Raw genomic sequence first — 18153 nt, forward strand, 5'->3', positions numbered from 1 at the left:
CACATATTGAACGATAGATAGGTGATGTCAAATGGGCCATAGTATTGTATCCATAGCTATAATATAGAATATAGTTATAGCTCTACAAATAAGGTGATGCACTCCTATCGTTTAAAGCGCGGCCTAGCTACAGCGGGCCCCGACTAATAGCTGGCGCTGAATGAGTTAATGTGGAGGGATAGGCATGCACATACAAAATGTCATCATAAAATTCAGACATAATTATTGATTGTAATGGTCTCCCTATTGGCAGTAGAAGAAAGGTGTCAATACCGCTTTGAAAAACTCTATAGTTTTCAATGGCCAGTAGCCACTGTAACATCTTGATTAGCATGTTCAGTTCTCAAAGCCTAATCTCACATGAGATTGCAGACAGGAAAGGGTTGTTTCTCTTCAGGAGTGGTATCGAGTGGGCTAAAAGTACTTGTGCCAGACTAAAGGCAATCACATGTCTTTCATTGTAGGAGATTTGGTCATAGGGACGTATCAGGACCTCATTGTTGAAAATGGAACATGGCGGCATGTAATTAGCTTAATGCATCCATAGATGTTGAAATGTAAGTCATTACACATTCAATCACCTGCTAAGCCATGTATTGTAGCAGTCGTGCGCAGTGAAACATTTTATAGGAAGTGGAGTTAGAATTCAGCACAAATTTCAACTCTTCCAGGTCGCCCGTCACGGCGCTGTGATCTAGGGCGCGGTAGTCATTCTGATCCACCCTGTATGGCCATTTTGTGGCGGAGGGTCACCATTTTTGTGACCATATTAGGAAGACCAACCACCACAAGCACAGCAAGTATTAGTCCACAGGTCTTAGAGGAACTCTATAAAAGCCCCCGTCGACGGCCGGCCGAGTTTTTTAGTATATTTTCCCAGAGCGAAGGAGTCAAGGAATACATTTCTCGGGGGAATCAACGTGCGTTTGAGTATTTCGATACGACCGTGTAAGTACTGTTTATAGTAATTTGTTGGACTTATTATAGCATTTGTTAACGTTTATGACCGTCTATAGTGTTTGTGAGATGTTTTTCCAGAGATTCTGGTCATATTTTCCACTCAAAAAGCTTGTTTTCAAAAGTACCGCTGTGTACTTATATTTTCCCCCAGGCTAGTAGGGGCTAGCTAGGGTTGCCACCTTTGACTAATAGAAATAAGGGACACCGATAATCGAGCGTGCACGTAGCGGTTTTGGGGCGTTTTTTGGGCAAAAATGGCCGGATTTTGTCACTTTATTTCGGTTTTAGGGTTAGGGTTAGGGTTATGTTATTTAATTATTTTGGGGAGCCAGCCCCCCAAACTCCTGAAATGCATAGAAATCTATGAAATCTAAATAAAACAATGACATTTATATTAAAAAGAGCTAGCCCCCCAAACCCCTAAAATACATAGAAATCTATGCATTTTGGAACAGTTACTAATATATAGTCAAGAAAGCATTTAGTCATACTTAAAGTTTAAAGTGCTTTATTTGCATTTAACATTGTTTAAATAAATTGGCTGAACTATTGCCTCAACCTGAGCATAATACTGTATGCATATAAAGTGCTGTAAAAACAAAGCCTGGGAACACTTTTACTGAAAGAGGGCAATAATACAATGAAACACTTGTGTGACCCAAATTAAAAGATTAATAAAAAATAAAGTGCAAATAAATCCTCCTTCCCTCAACCCTCTTAGCCAAAAAGTCATGGGTCCATCAGAAAGTGTTTATGTCCTCTTTGGTGTAGACCAGGGTTAAACAGTCAACAGCCTTCCCTCTCTTCCTCACTGTGTTACTTCTTTTTCCAAGTGTACTTCTTGTTACTCCTTGCAGCACTGAGTAGCTCTTTGTCTTTCAAAGCAGTGCTGTGAAACTCTGAACTGCTCAAAGTTGAGAGTGATCAGGAGCTCACTCCTCATGAGCTCCACTGAGCACCTGTTCCTGCTGTCACTCCACTTGTTGGTCATTCTGGAAAAAATCCTTTCCACATATCCAGTGGATGCTGGGATGCTCAAGATGTGGCTGATGATAGACAGCATGTTAGGCAGGTCAGCTACTTTAAAAACAGCCATCCACCTGGCGGCCACACCTTTGGACTTCCATTCATCCTCAGCATCTTCTCTGAGCCTCTTCAGAATGGTATTGACTGTGGTGCATTCATCATAAAGTTCATCCATCTTGACTTTATGGATGAGGTTGAGCTTACTAGCCACCTTCTCAATGTCATCAAAGGTCAAGGTGCCATGGTGCAGAGAGAGAGAGGTTGCAGTGAGAACAGCCAGTTGTCTTCTGAGAAGTTGAACCATTTCTCAACATATGAGATTGCAGTGTTAAGAAATGCAGTGAACTCTGCCCTTGCCATATCTGCTTTCTGTGGAAGGAGGCGCTGCAGCTTCACTTTAGTTAAGTAGCCGTAGAAGTTTTCAAGTTTCAAGTTTCTTTAATAGTTGTCATACAGAAGTACAGAATACTTTTGTACAAAATGCTTCTTACTGTTGCGCTCCAGAGACTGTGCATGACAAGATAAGTATGAAATAAAAACATAGTAAAAATTAGAAGTAAAAAAGAGTAAAAAAGAGGTCACAGTGTTCAGTTTAGACATATGTACAATGTTCGTAGACGTAGTTACCATACAATATACAATACTGTGCAGTGTACTAATACAATACTATATAGTGCAAGGCATAAATGGACGAGGTGCAGTTTAGAACTGGTCATCTCGTCTCTGTGTGAGTTTCTGCTTGAAGTTATCCATGATGGAATATAACTCAACACAGGTGGTTGCATTACTCTCCAGCTTCTTTACAACTTCCTCAAAGAGGGAGAGGATATTATTGCAGAAGAGAAGGTAAACCTCCACTATGTCTCCATCTTCCTCATTTGAGTCTTCACTGAGCTTTAACAACTCTTGAAGCCGTTTGGGACACTCATCCCCCAGGCTGATGAAGTAAGACTTCAATGCAGTCCAGGTTTGCATTAGTCTGTGGATGGCTGGATTAAGAGAGAGCCACCTGGTTGTGCCATGTCGTAGAATCTCTTGGAACTCAACATCACAGAACTCACAAAATTCTTTGAGTGATTCTCTTCGTTTGGCAGATACAGAGAAGTGGCCATAGACCTTCAGCACAACATTTTCCACATCTATGGTGAGCTTGTCAAGAGCGTGCTTCACTGTGTTGTGCAATATGTGGGCATGGCAGTTTCCTTGCAGCAGATCTTTTTGTTTCTTCTTCAGGTTGGTGAAGACAGAGTTGTGAATTCCATAATTCACATTTGTGTTGTCTGCACTAAATGCTGTCACTTGATTTAATGATAAGCCACATTTCTCAAGGGATTGTTCTAGGAGAGCTACAATCCCGGCAGCTGACTCATCTGGATTCTCAATGAAATCTAGCATTTTGTTGGTGACCCCACACTCTGGGGTGAAGTATTGGACAGCAAGGGGAAACATCTTCCTGTTCCCTTTATTTGATGCATCCGTCTGTATGGAGAATGGGAGGGGTTTGTCTGATGTTAAGGCCTTGAGAACATCACCCACTGCCTTTGGAGCAAGGACATCTTTGACCAGAGCCTCTGCCTTTGTTCTTCCTAAAGTCATTTTCTTTACTATTTTAGAATCATGTAGAACCTTTTGATTGAGCTTGTGTGCACAGTCAGCACTATTGTAGCTGAGGTTGTGTTTAACCGTGTGGTATACCTGTGTCACCTCAGCTGCAGTAACCTAGAGGGGAGGAGTGGGATGATCAAATTTAAATGAAATGAAATTGAACAGTATGACATTTACTTTTATATTGTTGTCTGAACACTATTTATTTATGTTTAAGTATTTATTTAAGTATTTTTGCATTTATGTATTTATGAATTATATTATTTATGTATTTATTAACTGTTATTATGAAGAATTCCGTTTTCCAGATGAGCATAACAACATAAGAATTTAAATGGGCACACTATTTAATTATATTGATTAATATATATTAAATACATGTTTATTTATTAGACTTTAAAATCTCAACATTAATGAACAATCAACCATATTAGTCAACTGAAATAGCCCTAGACTATGCCAACATAGTCATGAATTGAAAATGGGGGACCCTGATGTAAACAATACGAAAGTCTTTCTCTGGTCTGCATCCCCTTAACAATTGTGTGTATTGAGCTGTGCTGTATTGTACCCATTCTGCAATCTGTTAATAAAGTTTTCAATCAATCAATCAATCAATCAACATCAGATTCAGCAGCCAATATGTAGGCTGCCTCTGCCAGGGCAGGTATAGCAATACTGACATCTAGTTAAAAACACAACCAGATAAATAAGATGTAATTAATAATATCCCATACCGAATCAATCTCAGGAGATGTTTCAGTCATGAAGAACTGTGACACCTGTGCTTGGGTCCTTTGCATTCTTATATTTCTGGCATGTTGTTCTCCGGAGGCATGCTGTCTGATGTCAGTCAGTCCACCATGTGCCACAGAAAACACACGCCTACATACTTTACAATTAGCTTTGTAAACATCTCCATTGACACTATCAACCCAGGGATTTGCCTCTTCCCACTCAGGTCTGTATTTCTGGAGGCGTTTTGTCTTTTTAGGACGCGGTGGAGTGTCTGCTGTAGACATATTTTCAAGGCGAGCGCGCAGACAGAGGTTGGGCACAGCTGCGGCACAGAACTCTTCCTAGCAACGTGAAAGCGCTAATTCTCATTGGTCGGTGAGCTGCTGAGCGCACGCCCACCATAACAGAGTTGCCATGTCTGTTTATTTCCCCCGACTTTGACAATTTTGGCTTGTTTTTGTAGCTCGGCTGGCTCATTTCTCTCACTAAACTGGCAACCTTACAATACGGGACATAGGGCGTCCCGTATCAGTTCAATACGGAACGCGTCTTTTAGTTTACAATTACGGGACGATTCCGTATTTTAAGGGACGGGTGGCAACCCTAGCTAGCATGCATTAGCTGCTGAGCTAACGCGCAAATGCAGTGTTTTCAAATAGCCACATTGCTGTATTTAGTGTATTCATTAGTGGGTCATATTCGTATATGTAACATATTTCATTTATCAACCTAGAATTGACAACAAGCCCTAGCTGCTGGACGCTAATTCCCATGCTAGCGTTGGCTATCAACACCAGCTGAGAGCCAGGGAGACCCAGGGCGAGCCACGCTACTACCCTACCCAGAAAATATGGATCTAGATCGGCAGAGTATGGAGGAAGACAGGGCTCTCTGAAGAGAATGGGGTAAGTTTGAAGACAAATTTTAACACACACATGAATGTTTTATAATTACCATCACAATATGTAAAAAAAAAATTAATGTCTTTATCTAATCTAGTTTCATTAATTAATTCATAACTTTTGAACAATAGATGCTATTTCTAATCTGTCAGTTGTTCTATATTGCCAACACGATTGTCTACATTCCATTCATTACACATACAATCTAAAATAAGCAAGGAAAGTGTTTGAAAATAAATTTGTAGTTTAATTTCAACAAGTTCAAGTGCAACTACATGAACCATAATAATAAATATTATGATGATAATCACTTATTTTATATCATTGGAAAGCCCTAGTTGTTAGCTTCAAAATGGTATGAAATATGAGGTACTTTGAAATACCCAGTAACTAATAATCTATCACAAACCAATGCAATATCATGTTCAGGGATTTCCTAAATGGGCCAGATGACCTGAAATAATATTTATTTATTGTGAGATCATGTTAAACATGGAACTCTTGCATCATGTCATACTCGAAACCCATGACCTTTTACAAATAGCATAAATCGTGTGCATAGCCTATGGTTTTATTGCGTGTGAAATCAATGGTCACTGAATGCGATACATTTTTTTCTCTGCACGGAAACGCAGTGTATGTGGCCTCACTGTGAACATTTCTCTCTGCTAAATGGAAATAACAGCCTGTGTTTAAAGACATACTGTAGAACTGTCACTTAGAATGCGTGGCAGCAGTGTTGCACTCAGCAGAGGTGATAGGATATGTGCTGCTTCGCCATGCCATCTGCCAAACAGGTGTGACTCCATTCAATATGACTGAAGGAGGCAGATATATGCTTAAGCTTCTAAGAGCATAATACATTGAATACAGTTCACTATATCGTATTGCCTTAGTGTGCATTATTCCACCATAACCCACACACAGACTACAAGAAATATGTAGATAAGAGTACAGTGTAAAGCTCACCTGATGTTGCGCTAGCAGCTTTTTACTTTCCAGGGACGATTCCTCCGTCTGATTCTGGAAGCAATCTCCCCCGGTCTGAATGAAGACAAGGAAATGTCAACAGTGTCTGTCTCTGTACATGCTGCGGAGTTGCAGACAGACGGTGCATTAAGGCTGAAGTGATAATGCATGAGATGAAAAGGGCCATCAGAGTGACACTGATTGGGCCTGTTCAGTCTAACAGCATGGCTATGTATGGTGTCTGTTCATTCTAGCAGCATGGCTATGTATGGTGTCTGTTCATTCTAGCAGCATGGCCATGCATAGTTTATGTTCATTCTAACAGCATGGCTGTGTATAGTGTATTTTTATTCTTGCAGGGTGGCCATGCATAGTGTCTGTTCATTCTAACAGCGTGGCCATGCATAGTGTCTGTTCATTCTAACAGCGTGGCTATGTATAGTGTTTGTTTATTCTAGCAGGGTGGCCATGCATAGTGTCTGTTCATTCTAACAGCGTGGCTATGTATAGTGTTTGTTTATTCTAGCAGGATGACCATGCATAGTGTCTGTTCATTCTAGCAGGATGGCCACGCATAGTGTCTGTTCATTTTAATAGTATGGATATGCATTGTGTCTGTTCATTTTAACAGCATGGCTAGCATAGTGTCTGTTCATTCTAGCAGCAGGGCCATGCATAGTGTCTGTTCATTTAAAAAGCATAGCTATACATCACATGAGGACATTGACCAGGTTTACAGTAGCCAGATAAACTGGATCAGATATTTCTGTATGCATGCACGCACACACATGCACGCACATGCGCACACACACACACACACACACACACACACACACACACACACACACACACACACACACACACACACACACACACACACACACACACACACACACACACACACACACACACATACACTGTGCTACTATTCAGTGTTTGTGGGGTATGCTATGATTATCAGCAGTCATATATATGCAGGGGTGTCACCATGGGTCTGACACTGGTAGGGCAAAACATTTTATACCATGGTGAAAGAATACTCTTTTCTGATTGGTCGGCAGGTTTGCGTTAGAACCGTTTAATGCACACATATTTTAGCTTAAGTTTAATCACCATTGTAAATTCATCCGCTAGACCCAACCTCTAACCATAGCAACATTAAAGAGCACAGTTGTCAAAGCTTTTACTTGGCAAGCACAACTGACTTATCAACTTTATAAACAAATCAACAAACAAAAACACATCAATGGTAAGTGCATGGTACAAGTGGAATAATCTTGTAGGGGGTGCATTAAACAGAAACCTCCACGCCATGCTTTAAAACCGTTCAACACACACTTGTTGATTATCCCTTACGTATTCAATTCCATTTTATTCCATTCTTTATTCCGCACTGAAGAATACACATGTTATGAAATGCACTGAATTACCAGCTTGGAGTGGTACAACATTAAAACATCTTTGTTATGTGCTCATGTACTGAAACAAAGAGCATTGAATCCAACACATATGGCAGCTGTCTCACTTAATGTTTTAGTTTAGTTTATTTGCAAAGTAGATCAAACAATACACAGTAAAACAGTAGTGTTAATTTAGCAGGAGAGGAAAGAAGTCCTTATTCAAAGTCCTCCTTTTCATTTCAACAAGTCATTGTCAAAACATACAGTACTGCATCGTAAAACAATGCAACATAAAATATCAAACAAACACACATATAAAATAAAAAATCTATTATTTTGATTTAATAAATCAAGATAGAGATGTCTGGTGAATGCTATAAATGTGCAATATATGTAATACATATCCTTTCACACAAAGTTTTAGAAAGATACAAGATATTGTATTGTGTTTTGAAAATTGTGTTAAAGTTGTATTCAATTAATGCCAGAGATGAGGTCCTCAAAATGTTATAAAAAAAACTGTTGGATGGAAGGGCAACAATAAGGTAAATGAAAGTCCTTTGTGTACACGTCAATGAATATAAGTGTATGTCTGACGATAAAATTCAAAAGAAAATTAAATGTATCTGGAAGGTTTTGCTTGTGATGTATGTATTTAATGCTTTGCATATTATTGACAGTATAAATTGACAAAAGTGCAGATGGCTAGTTTAAAATTATTCTTAAAAATATTCTTTGGGATTACAATTATATGGTTGAGGTATGATGTATATGTAGCAGCCCAACGGTATTGCAATATAATGTATGGGTAGATGACTAACTAAACTAAAGTAAATAGAAAATAATACAGCACACAAAGTTCCTTGTTTTGTTTACTTCGGTTGCATATGAAAAGAGAAAAAAAATAGTCAAACCACCACACTCAAGCAGTATTGTCTGTCACTGCCAATGAGACTGTGACTATTACATTGGGTGAGATCTTTGGCGGGGTGCGGCCACTCCTAACTCAATATTGGGATGGCAGATGCCCCTTGGCCACACTCTTCCCCTCATGTTAACCTATGTATGTTGAAATATGATACACACTTGTACCTAAAGGCCAAAATCACGGATTGGGGCTTTAATATCTTTTGTCCCCTTATTCCAGAGTAGTTTCTTTACTTTAGCTTATGTTGTGTTTTTAATATCTTTATACTTTTTTTAGTTGTTTCTACATTTCTCGATGGACTGCCTTTCTGTTGATCATGATGCACATTCTCCCTCAGGGATAATACGGTTCTATTTGATTACATGCACATAAAAAATATGAATTATTGTCCTTACTCTCATTATATATTATACTCATTATAGAAACAGTTCGATTAAGCTGCTTACATGATTAGTGGAAAAAGGGGTGTTCTGTCAATATTCCTGTTTTCATGCAATCTTGCAGTAAATATTGATTGAATATGTCAATTGCCTCCTCCTTTCTAGGGTACAAGCAACATTAATCATGTCCCTCTTATTTCAACCTTTTGTTACTATGGAACTTTCTCGCTAATGCTGAGACAGAGAAACAAATCCACAAGCTGCATATGTCAGCCAAGTATCTCGTGTACCTACCTGTCTAAATAACCCTCCATCCATGTGATTAATATTGCAGTGAGTAACCACGGAACAAATATCACTTGAATGACTTTAATTGAAGCGGTATAATCACATTAAAGTGATTATACAGTATGACCTACAGTGTTGAGTATATGTGTTAATATGATAGTATGTAACTGCTTAACTGTTCCACAAGAGGGCGCTATAGGCGTAAGGAGACGCAGCTGTTGTGGTTGACGTCAGGTAAGAGGGTATAAAAGGGATTGTTCCCTCCCCCTCTGTCTCTTCCCATCTACCTCTCACAGAGAGAAGGTCTCGTGGTACTTGTGTGCAATGTAAATAAACCACGCCGGTTAAAGGCTAAAGAAGGACCTTGTCGTCATGACCATATTATTGTTGCTCCCCAGGTGACTCTGTCAACATACAGTACGGTATGTTTCAATCACAATATTATCATGGTAAATGATGCATTAACATTGGAGTGCGGTGTGCACATTCAGAAGACAACTTGGAGATTTGACACTGAATGGATTATCGCATTTTCTTTTTTGCATTTGAGTCGTAATATCATAGTACATATATTTGAAATATAATTGAAAACAATCTGAATTCAGGTTGTCTTCTTTAACTCCCAGTACATCCAATAAAGTGCTCAAGTGATCAACATTCGGAGTTTCCTTGTCAATTTCAATGTCCATCTGATTCAAAACTCGTGTAGTAACACCTCTGATTGCGCCATGCTTTCGTCTCATTCTTTCAATTTCAGTCCGATGTTCGTCTTCACCCATTCTAGAGCTATCCAAAACGCTCATATCTCCTGGGTTTCGGCACGGAAATACTATTATAATAATGTGACATTTATTTTACATCAATATCCCTTCATGCCGCGGCTATGTATATACAGTAGCCTATACATATTTTCCAGGCAGCACAGCCAATAATAGTTCACATCCAACGTGACAGTCTTCAGTCTTCGAAAGTCATGGAAAAAATAGTATACGAACAGGCCGAAAAGTACCTTGTGGAAAAAATCTAATCTATGAATTCCAATCTGGCTTCAGAACATCCCACTCCACTGACACATGCCTTCTCTATTTGAACGACCACATCAAACAAGAGGTGGACGCGGGCAAATACTGCGGCATGGTCATGCTGGACCTACAAAAGGTCTTCGACACTGTCAATCACACCATTCTGATTGACAAGCTAAAAGCAATTGGTTTTGATAGTCTATCAGTGAGCTGGATACAATCCTACCTGGAGGGGAGAGAACAGATGGTGGAGGTAAACGGTACCCTATCCCCCCCCCCCCTCCCAGTGAGCTGTGGTGTTCCACAAGGAAGCATACTAGGACCGCTACTGTTCCTAATTTATGCAAATGACATGTCGTCAGCTTGTGACTGCAACTTGTTCCTGTTTGCGGACGACTCAGCCCTGCTGGTCTCTGACAAGAACAAGTTACATGTTGAAAAAACCCTCAGCTCGGAACTAGACAAAATCTGCATATGGCTCGCCGATAACACATGGGCAAAACAGAGTCCATTCTCTTCGGTTCAAATAACAAACTCAGCAAGACCGACGGCTTCTCAGTTACAGTGGGTGACAATATAGTCACAAGGAAAGATTAAATTACCTACCTGGGTTCCATCCTAGAGGCTAATCTTTCCTGTGACAAAATGGCATCCAATGTAATAAAAAAAGTCAACCAACAAACTCGATTCTTGTACTGGATCTCCTCTCTGGTAAACAAGAATACCCTGAAGACTCTGGCAGGAGCACTCATTCAAGGGTACTACGACTATGCTTGCACCTCATGGTACCAAAGCACCTCAAAGGCACTAAAAACCAAATTACAAACATCTCAAAACAAACTAGTCAGACTACTGCTTGACCTGACTCCTAGAACCCACCTCACCCCTGCCCACTTTGACAACCTAGGATGGCTTAGAGTAGACGACAGAGTACAGCAACTTGCAATGGGCCTGGTCTACAAGATACACTACACGACCAAGGTACCCATGTACATGTCAAAATACTTCCCAAAGGTCAGTGAATAAATACCACGATCACAACACCAGAGGGAGCTCCACAAATCATGTTAAACCCAGATTCGGCTCAAACAAGGGACTAAACACGTTTTGCAATTATGCCACATCAATGTGGAACACCCTACCCAAAGCTGTAAAGGAATGTGAATCACTACCCACTTTCAAAAACACTCTCAAAGAACACAATTCGAAACTGGCCCCCACAAATGGCCTAACCCAGTTGTACAGTAAATGACCAAGTATGGCTTTGTCAGTATTCCAATACACAGTGTACAATGTCCCCCACCCACCCCCTACCCAACCCCCCCCCCCCCCCCTTCCCAACCTCCTCCAATGTACAGTTTTTACATCAAATGTATACACTCTTTTCTGGACACTTTTTGTATCACAAACAGTACTGTATTTGCAAATCTGGTATGTCATAAATGTATAGATGTAGCAGTACTGTCTATCTGTATATCGTGTGTGTCATGTTATGATGAATTGAAAATGGGGGACCCTGATGTAAACAAGACGAAAATCTTTCTCTGGTCTGCATCCCCTTAACAATTTTATGTATTGAGTTGTACTGTACTGTACCCATTCTGCAATCTGTTAATAAAGTTTTCAATCAATCAATCAATCAATCAATCAATCAATCAATTCAGTCTTCCTCAGTCAGCCCAGCAGACCCCAGAGGAACGGTGTGTAGACTGATTGTGTTACTGTCTGTGCATGTACCTCTGTTTTCCACTGCATATGCCATCACATCACGACCCCCATAGTGATTACTTTTAATTACATTTCTATAATGCGAGAACTAGCCTTCTATTTACTCTCCTCAGTCCACACGTCACCTTTTCTCTTACAGTGCATTGTGTTCATGGTTGAATTCAATTATCATATAATTGTTATAGAATGTGGGTCACAATGATATTTTCCATGCGTAATAATTAGGGATGTCCGATATTATCGGCCTACCGATATTGGCATTAAAATGTGATATCGGAAAATTGGGGGGGGGGGAAACCCTGCATATATCGGTATCGGTTGATATCGGTTGATATCGGTATCGGAAATTAAGAGTTGGACAATATCGGTATATCAGTAAAAAAGCCAATATCGAGCATCCCTAGTAATAATGCATATCGATTATCATATAATATAAAATAAATAACGCCCTTGCCAACTACTGTTACAATAATAGCTCAGATGACCAGAGCAGGGGCAGCCACATGGCGTGATTTTACACAAACATTTTACTGCACAAGCATATCTGTATCAACACAAACCAGCTATGCCCTCCCACCCATCCCGGCGCAGGCAGGTTCAGAGCCACGAAATTAGCAAATGGGCATGAGCAGAAAAAAAGTGGTTGGACCAGCCTCACGCCGGTACGAAAATAGTGCACTATATCTGTAAACCCATAATTTAAATATGCTCTAAATAATCTGGATCGGGGCTTTAAGTTTAAAATCTCTCTGCTGGCTGGAGGGAGCAGAGATATTTAAGGCTTTCTAACAGATCTCTGTCCAAGCTGTAGGTACAATTAGCATAAATGCCTGAGACTTACTATCCCCCACATTTCTGCATAATATGGATACACAAATAGCAGTGAGGCGATTAGGTGTTAAATGTCTTGTTCAAGGACACTTCGACACGCTGCCTGGGAGGAGCGGGAATCGAACTGGGAACCTCCGGATTACCAGACGACTGCAGTAGTTCACTCTTGTGATTAGTTGAAAACTGGCAAGTATTGGTATGGGTATTGTAGTAGTTACTATTGAAATTAGTAAAGATTACAATATAAAACACATGTTCTCAAATATGTACCTTTATTGGTTAAATAATCAATCCCTCCATCAAAGATTATGAACCTATAACAATATGGGCATAATTACTGAGTTTGATCTTCACTGGGTAGGTGCAATGGGGGAGAATCACAGAGGAAACTCACTGCCCAGGTCTATAAGAATACGTTACACTACCAAGCACTGCTGTTGTTTGTGTGGACGATTACGTGAGATTCTAATGGGATGGGAAACTGTTATGGTTTGTAAAGCGACCCCAATAGCACGACACAGACAGGTATTCAGAGTTTAGCCAAAAACAAGGGCAAGATTTATTTACACACAAAAAGCGGCACTGACCCTTTAAGGGTGAAATACACTAGAGTCCAAGAAACAACAAAAATGCAGCGCTGTCCCTTTAAAGGGCGAACAAAAAGTACACAGGAATATCTTCTTGAGTCCATGAAAGAAAACAAAAGTTCGGAGTCTTGTCTCATACAGACTCACCAGAACGCTGCCGACGGGCAACACAGCAAACAGGGTGTCCAAGGGGAACGGAGTGAGAACACGGGCATCCTCCCGACCAGAACGCTGCCGACGGGCAACGCAGCAAACAGGGGGTCCAAGGGGAACGGAGTGAGAACACGGGCATCCTCCCGTGGAACAATAGAGAGCAATGATGAGGCCTCACCCCAGGAACGAGGTCCACGAAGAGGGAGTAGGGCAGTAGCTGGCACGACGTCTCACCCCAGAGACGCAGCGGTAGATGGTAGCAACGGATGGCACGACGTCTCCCAGTGAGAACATCGGAAATCCTCCTGTGGGATTATAGAGAGCGAAGACGATGTCTCACCAGGAGCGCGGCGGTTGATGGTAGCATACAGAACGACCTGGCAATGAGTGGAAGGCAACCAGCAGTACTAGTAGTCTCCCGATGAGCTGATTGCCAACCACTCACAGGTGCGTGAGGTAGAATGTTCGGCACGCCCCCTCGTTGGGCAGCATGCAGTCCTTACACAGCCCTCACAGTACCCCCCCCCTCCACGGGAGGCACCTGGCGACCAGCCAGGCCCGCAGGGGTGGGGGAAAATGTTTTCAGAGAGCGGGGCAGGGGACATGACGGAGCAACACACAAAAATGGAGGCCATGCTAGCTGGGGAAGCTACACGAAAAGTGGGGCTAGCAGAGGGACAGGGTAGCTGCCAGGGCATAACTAGCTACAGTGCCTATGCTAGCTGTAACGCTACATTAACACATGCGCTAGATGCCGGAGCTAAGCTAGCAGACAGGGCTGGACTAGCAGGAGAAACCATGGGGTTAGCTGCAGGGGCTAAGCTAGCAGACGGGGCTGGACTAGCTGAGGAAGCCAGTTAGCTGCAGGGGCTCTCTCATACACTGTCTGTGCCGGCTGGGGTCGTCAACATGGCCAGGTCGTACTGTTAAGGATTTATGTGACCCCAATAGCACGACACAGACAGGTATTCAGAGTTTAGCCAAAAACAATAGCAAGATTTTTATTTACACACAAAAAGCGGCACTGTCCCTTTAAAGGGCAAACAAAAACTACACAGGAATATCTTCTTGAGTCCATGAAAGAAAACAAAAGTTTGGAGTCTGGTCTCGTACAGACTCACCAGAACGCTGCCGACGGGCAACGCAGCAAACAGGGGGTCCAAGGGGAACGGAGTGAGAACACGGGCATCCTCCCGTGGAACAATAGAGAGCGATGACGAGGCCTCACCCCAGGAACGAGGTCCACGAAGAGGGAGTAGGGCAGTAGCTGGCACGACGTCTCACCCCAGAGACGCGGCGGTAGATGGTAGCAACGGATAGCACGATGTCTCCCAGTGAGAACAACGGAAATCCTCCTGTGGGATTATAGAGAGCGAAGACGATGTCTCACCAGGAGCGCGGCGGTTGATGGTAGCATACAGATGACACGACGTCGCCCAGTGAGAACATAGGAAATCCTCCCGTGGGATTATAGAGAGCGAAGACGATGTCTCACCAGGAGCGCGGCGGTTGATGGTAGCATACAGAACGACCTGGCAATGAGTGGAAGGCAACCAGCAGTACTAGTAGTCTCCCGATGAGCTGATTGCCAACCACTCACAGGTGCATGAGGTAGAATGTACGGCACGCCCCCTCATTGGGCAGCATGCAGTCCTTACACAGCCCTCACAGTACCCCCCCCTCCACGGGAGCCACCTGGAGAACAGCCAGGGCCCCAGGGGTGGGGACAATTTTTTTCAGAGAGCGGGGCAGGGGACATGATGGAGCAACACACAAAAATGGAGGCCATGCTAGCTGGGGAAGCTACACGGAAAGTGGGGCTAGCAGAGGGACAGGGTAGCTGCCAGGGCATAACTAGCTACAGGGCCTATGCTAGCTGTAACGCTACATTAACACAGAGGCTGCGCTAGATGCTGGAGCTAAGCTAGCAGACAGGGCTGGACTAGCAGGAGAAACCATGGGGTTAGCTGCAGAGGCTAAGCTAGCAGACAGGGCTGGACTAGCTGAGGAAGCCGTTTAGCTACAGGGGCTCTCTCATAAACTGTCTGTGCCGGCTGGGGTTGTCGACATGGCCAGGTCGTACTGTTAAGGATTTATGTGACCCCAATAGCACGACACAGACAGGTATTCAGAGTTTAGCCAAAAACAAGGGCACGATTTATTTACACACAAAAAGCGGCACTGTCCCTTTAAAGGGCGAAAAAAAAGTACACAGGAATATCTTCTTGAGTCCATGAAAGAAAACGAAAGTTCGGAGTCTGGTCTCGTACAGACTCACCAGAACGCTGCAGACGGGCAACGCAGCAAACAGGGGGTCCAAGGGGAACGGAGTGAGAACACGGGCATCCTCCCGACCAGAATGCTGCCGATGGGCAACGCAGCAAACAGGGGGTCCAAGGGGAACGGAGTGAGAACACGGGCATCCTCCTGTGGAACAATAGAGAGCGATGACGAGGCCTCACCCCAGGAATGAGGTCCACGAAGAGGGAGTAGGGCAGTAGCTGGCACGACGTCTCACCCCAGAGACGCGCCGGTAGATGGTAGCAACGGATGGCACGACGTCTCCCAGTGAGAACATCGGAAATCCTCCCGTGGGATTATAGAGATCGAAGACAATGTCTCACCAGGAGCGCGGCGGTTGATGGTAGCATACAGAACGACCTGGCAATCAGTGGAAGGCAACCAGCAGTACTAGTAGTCTCCCGATGAGCTGATTTCCAACCACTCACAGGTGCGTGAGGTAGAATGTTCGGCACGCCCCCTCGTTGGGCAGCATGCAGTCCTTACCCAGCCCCCACAGGAAGCATTCTCACATAGATTGAACTGGTCTTAAACAAAGTGCCATGCCCCGTTAGCTGGCACAAGGGACAGAGTGGATACGTATAAGTGAATTGAGTGAATGAATTAATGAGCAAGTGAGTTAGTGACAATGCCAGTCATAGAGGAGCTTCACATCTCAAATAAAAGTACTAAAATCTTCAGAAAATTTGAGTTGTTCTTAAGATAATTTCTTACTTATCTCATGTATGGCTACATGAAATAAATAATTCAGCATTGAAAAAGCATAAGCATAAGTTGACTAAGACCAAACCGAGTGCTTAATTGAGTCTTCAACTATGAGGGGACAGCTCTAATAATTTCTGTGTTACTGGGCGGCATGCCCATTCGGAGTATGTGGTTGTCCACGTGTGCTGCTTGGAGATGAAGTCAATCGGATGAACGGTTCTCCTTTATAGTTAGATGTTCGAAGGTAAACCATGACAAGGCCAGTTGCTCTGTTTAATCATCAATACTACTTGGTTTAAAGAGTATAATAGCAGTATTACATTGCTATACAGGTAGCTAGGGGTGTAAAGGCATTACAGGAAATCAATTTGGTTAATATTCATCCTTTGAAAACATTTACTGTTACAGACAAGGGACTACACATATTATAATGAGTCTCCTAAGTGTACTGTGTTCCTCCTAAACATTCATGACTGGAGGGCAGATTTACTGGTCGACGTGTGCTGTAGTGACTTGTGAGTTTTGCATCTCTCTGTCAGGTTTTTGACAAAAGTGATAATCTGTAAAAATTACCCATGCTAGAACATACCATCACACAGTGCCATTCACACTTGCCCATCAGAGCTGACCCCTGCAGCGCTATTAATCATTTAACGGTGGACACCGAAGGCTATGTGTCACAGACTGTCCCTTTTATTGAGCAGAAAGAAAACATAAGTCTCTCATATTCACTGTTCTGCTTTAGCAGAGGAATACCTGAAACTAGGACCGCAAAGAGAGATCTGCTGAGACTCAGCTTAACTTCACATTTTGTTAACATTTGGATGCAGCAGGTTGCCCTGGTGTTCCTGGGGACAATACATTGCTGAACACACCTACTGTATAAGAACTGACTGTGGCTTGTGTGCTACCATGGTAAGCACCACAAGTTCACACATTTAGATACTCCGAGAGCCACTGTGCTGAGTGCAGAATCCATTGTCAATAGTGTGGTTTCAAAAGCACAGGCATAAACGCGTTGCCCTGACATTTGCAGAGCTAGTGCTACTCTAATGATCAAGTGCAGCACCACAATTAGAACATTTAGACAGTCTTTGCTTCTAACATGCAGACACCTACTTTTTCCAGCCGTAAATTAGCATACACATATTTCACTGATCACTGATTTTAAAGCAGTCTTAACCTCTTAATCGTCGGACGCCCGGGGGCTGATGAAATTCTGGAGCTAATGGTATCTTACATGAGGGATGATTACTACGATAAAGGGAGAGAAGAAGACGAAGAAAGGAGAATTACTCGCTCACTCGTTGCGCTCCGTGAGAATGTATTGGACCCGACAGCCATTTTGGACAAGAGTGCTGAATTATTACCGCTACAGACATGAGAGAAACATTTTCCTTGGGATTGTTATCAACTTTGGACCTGTACTAGATAAGACTTCAGGCTATGGAACTGTTGTGTTTTACAGCCCCCCAACCTCTCAACTGGAACTCTTTTGCAGGCATCTGTTTGCAAGTAAACAAAGACGTAAGTAAACAAAACTTTTATTTCAGTGTGTTCAAACCTTACTTTATTACATTAGCAATCGAAGTTCAGAATGTTTCCTTTCAAAAGAGACCAGACTCATGCA

The 18153-nt window shown here is 42.5% G+C and overlaps 1 protein-coding gene across 1 annotated transcript in view; it reads right to left on the reverse strand.

The window, feature by feature from the left end:
- Positions 1 to 2688: 2688 nt before the first annotated feature.
- Positions 2689 to 18153, reverse strand: part of luzp2 (leucine zipper protein 2) — a gene marked incomplete at both ends in the record, with an annotated part of 652643 nt that continues 637178 nt past the window's right edge. The window contains 2 exons of the mRNA XM_084337104.1: positions 2689 to 3465; positions 6201 to 6275. Coding sequence (XP_084193230.1) covers positions 2689 to 3465; positions 6201 to 6275 — 852 coding nt within the window. The remainder of the gene's footprint in view (positions 3466 to 6200; positions 6276 to 18153) is intronic.

Source organism: Notolepis coatsorum (genome assembly GCF_963971535.1).
Source record: "Notolepis coatsorum genome assembly, chromosome: 20".
NCBI lineage: Eukaryota > Metazoa > Chordata > Actinopteri > Aulopiformes > Paralepididae > Notolepis > Notolepis coatsorum.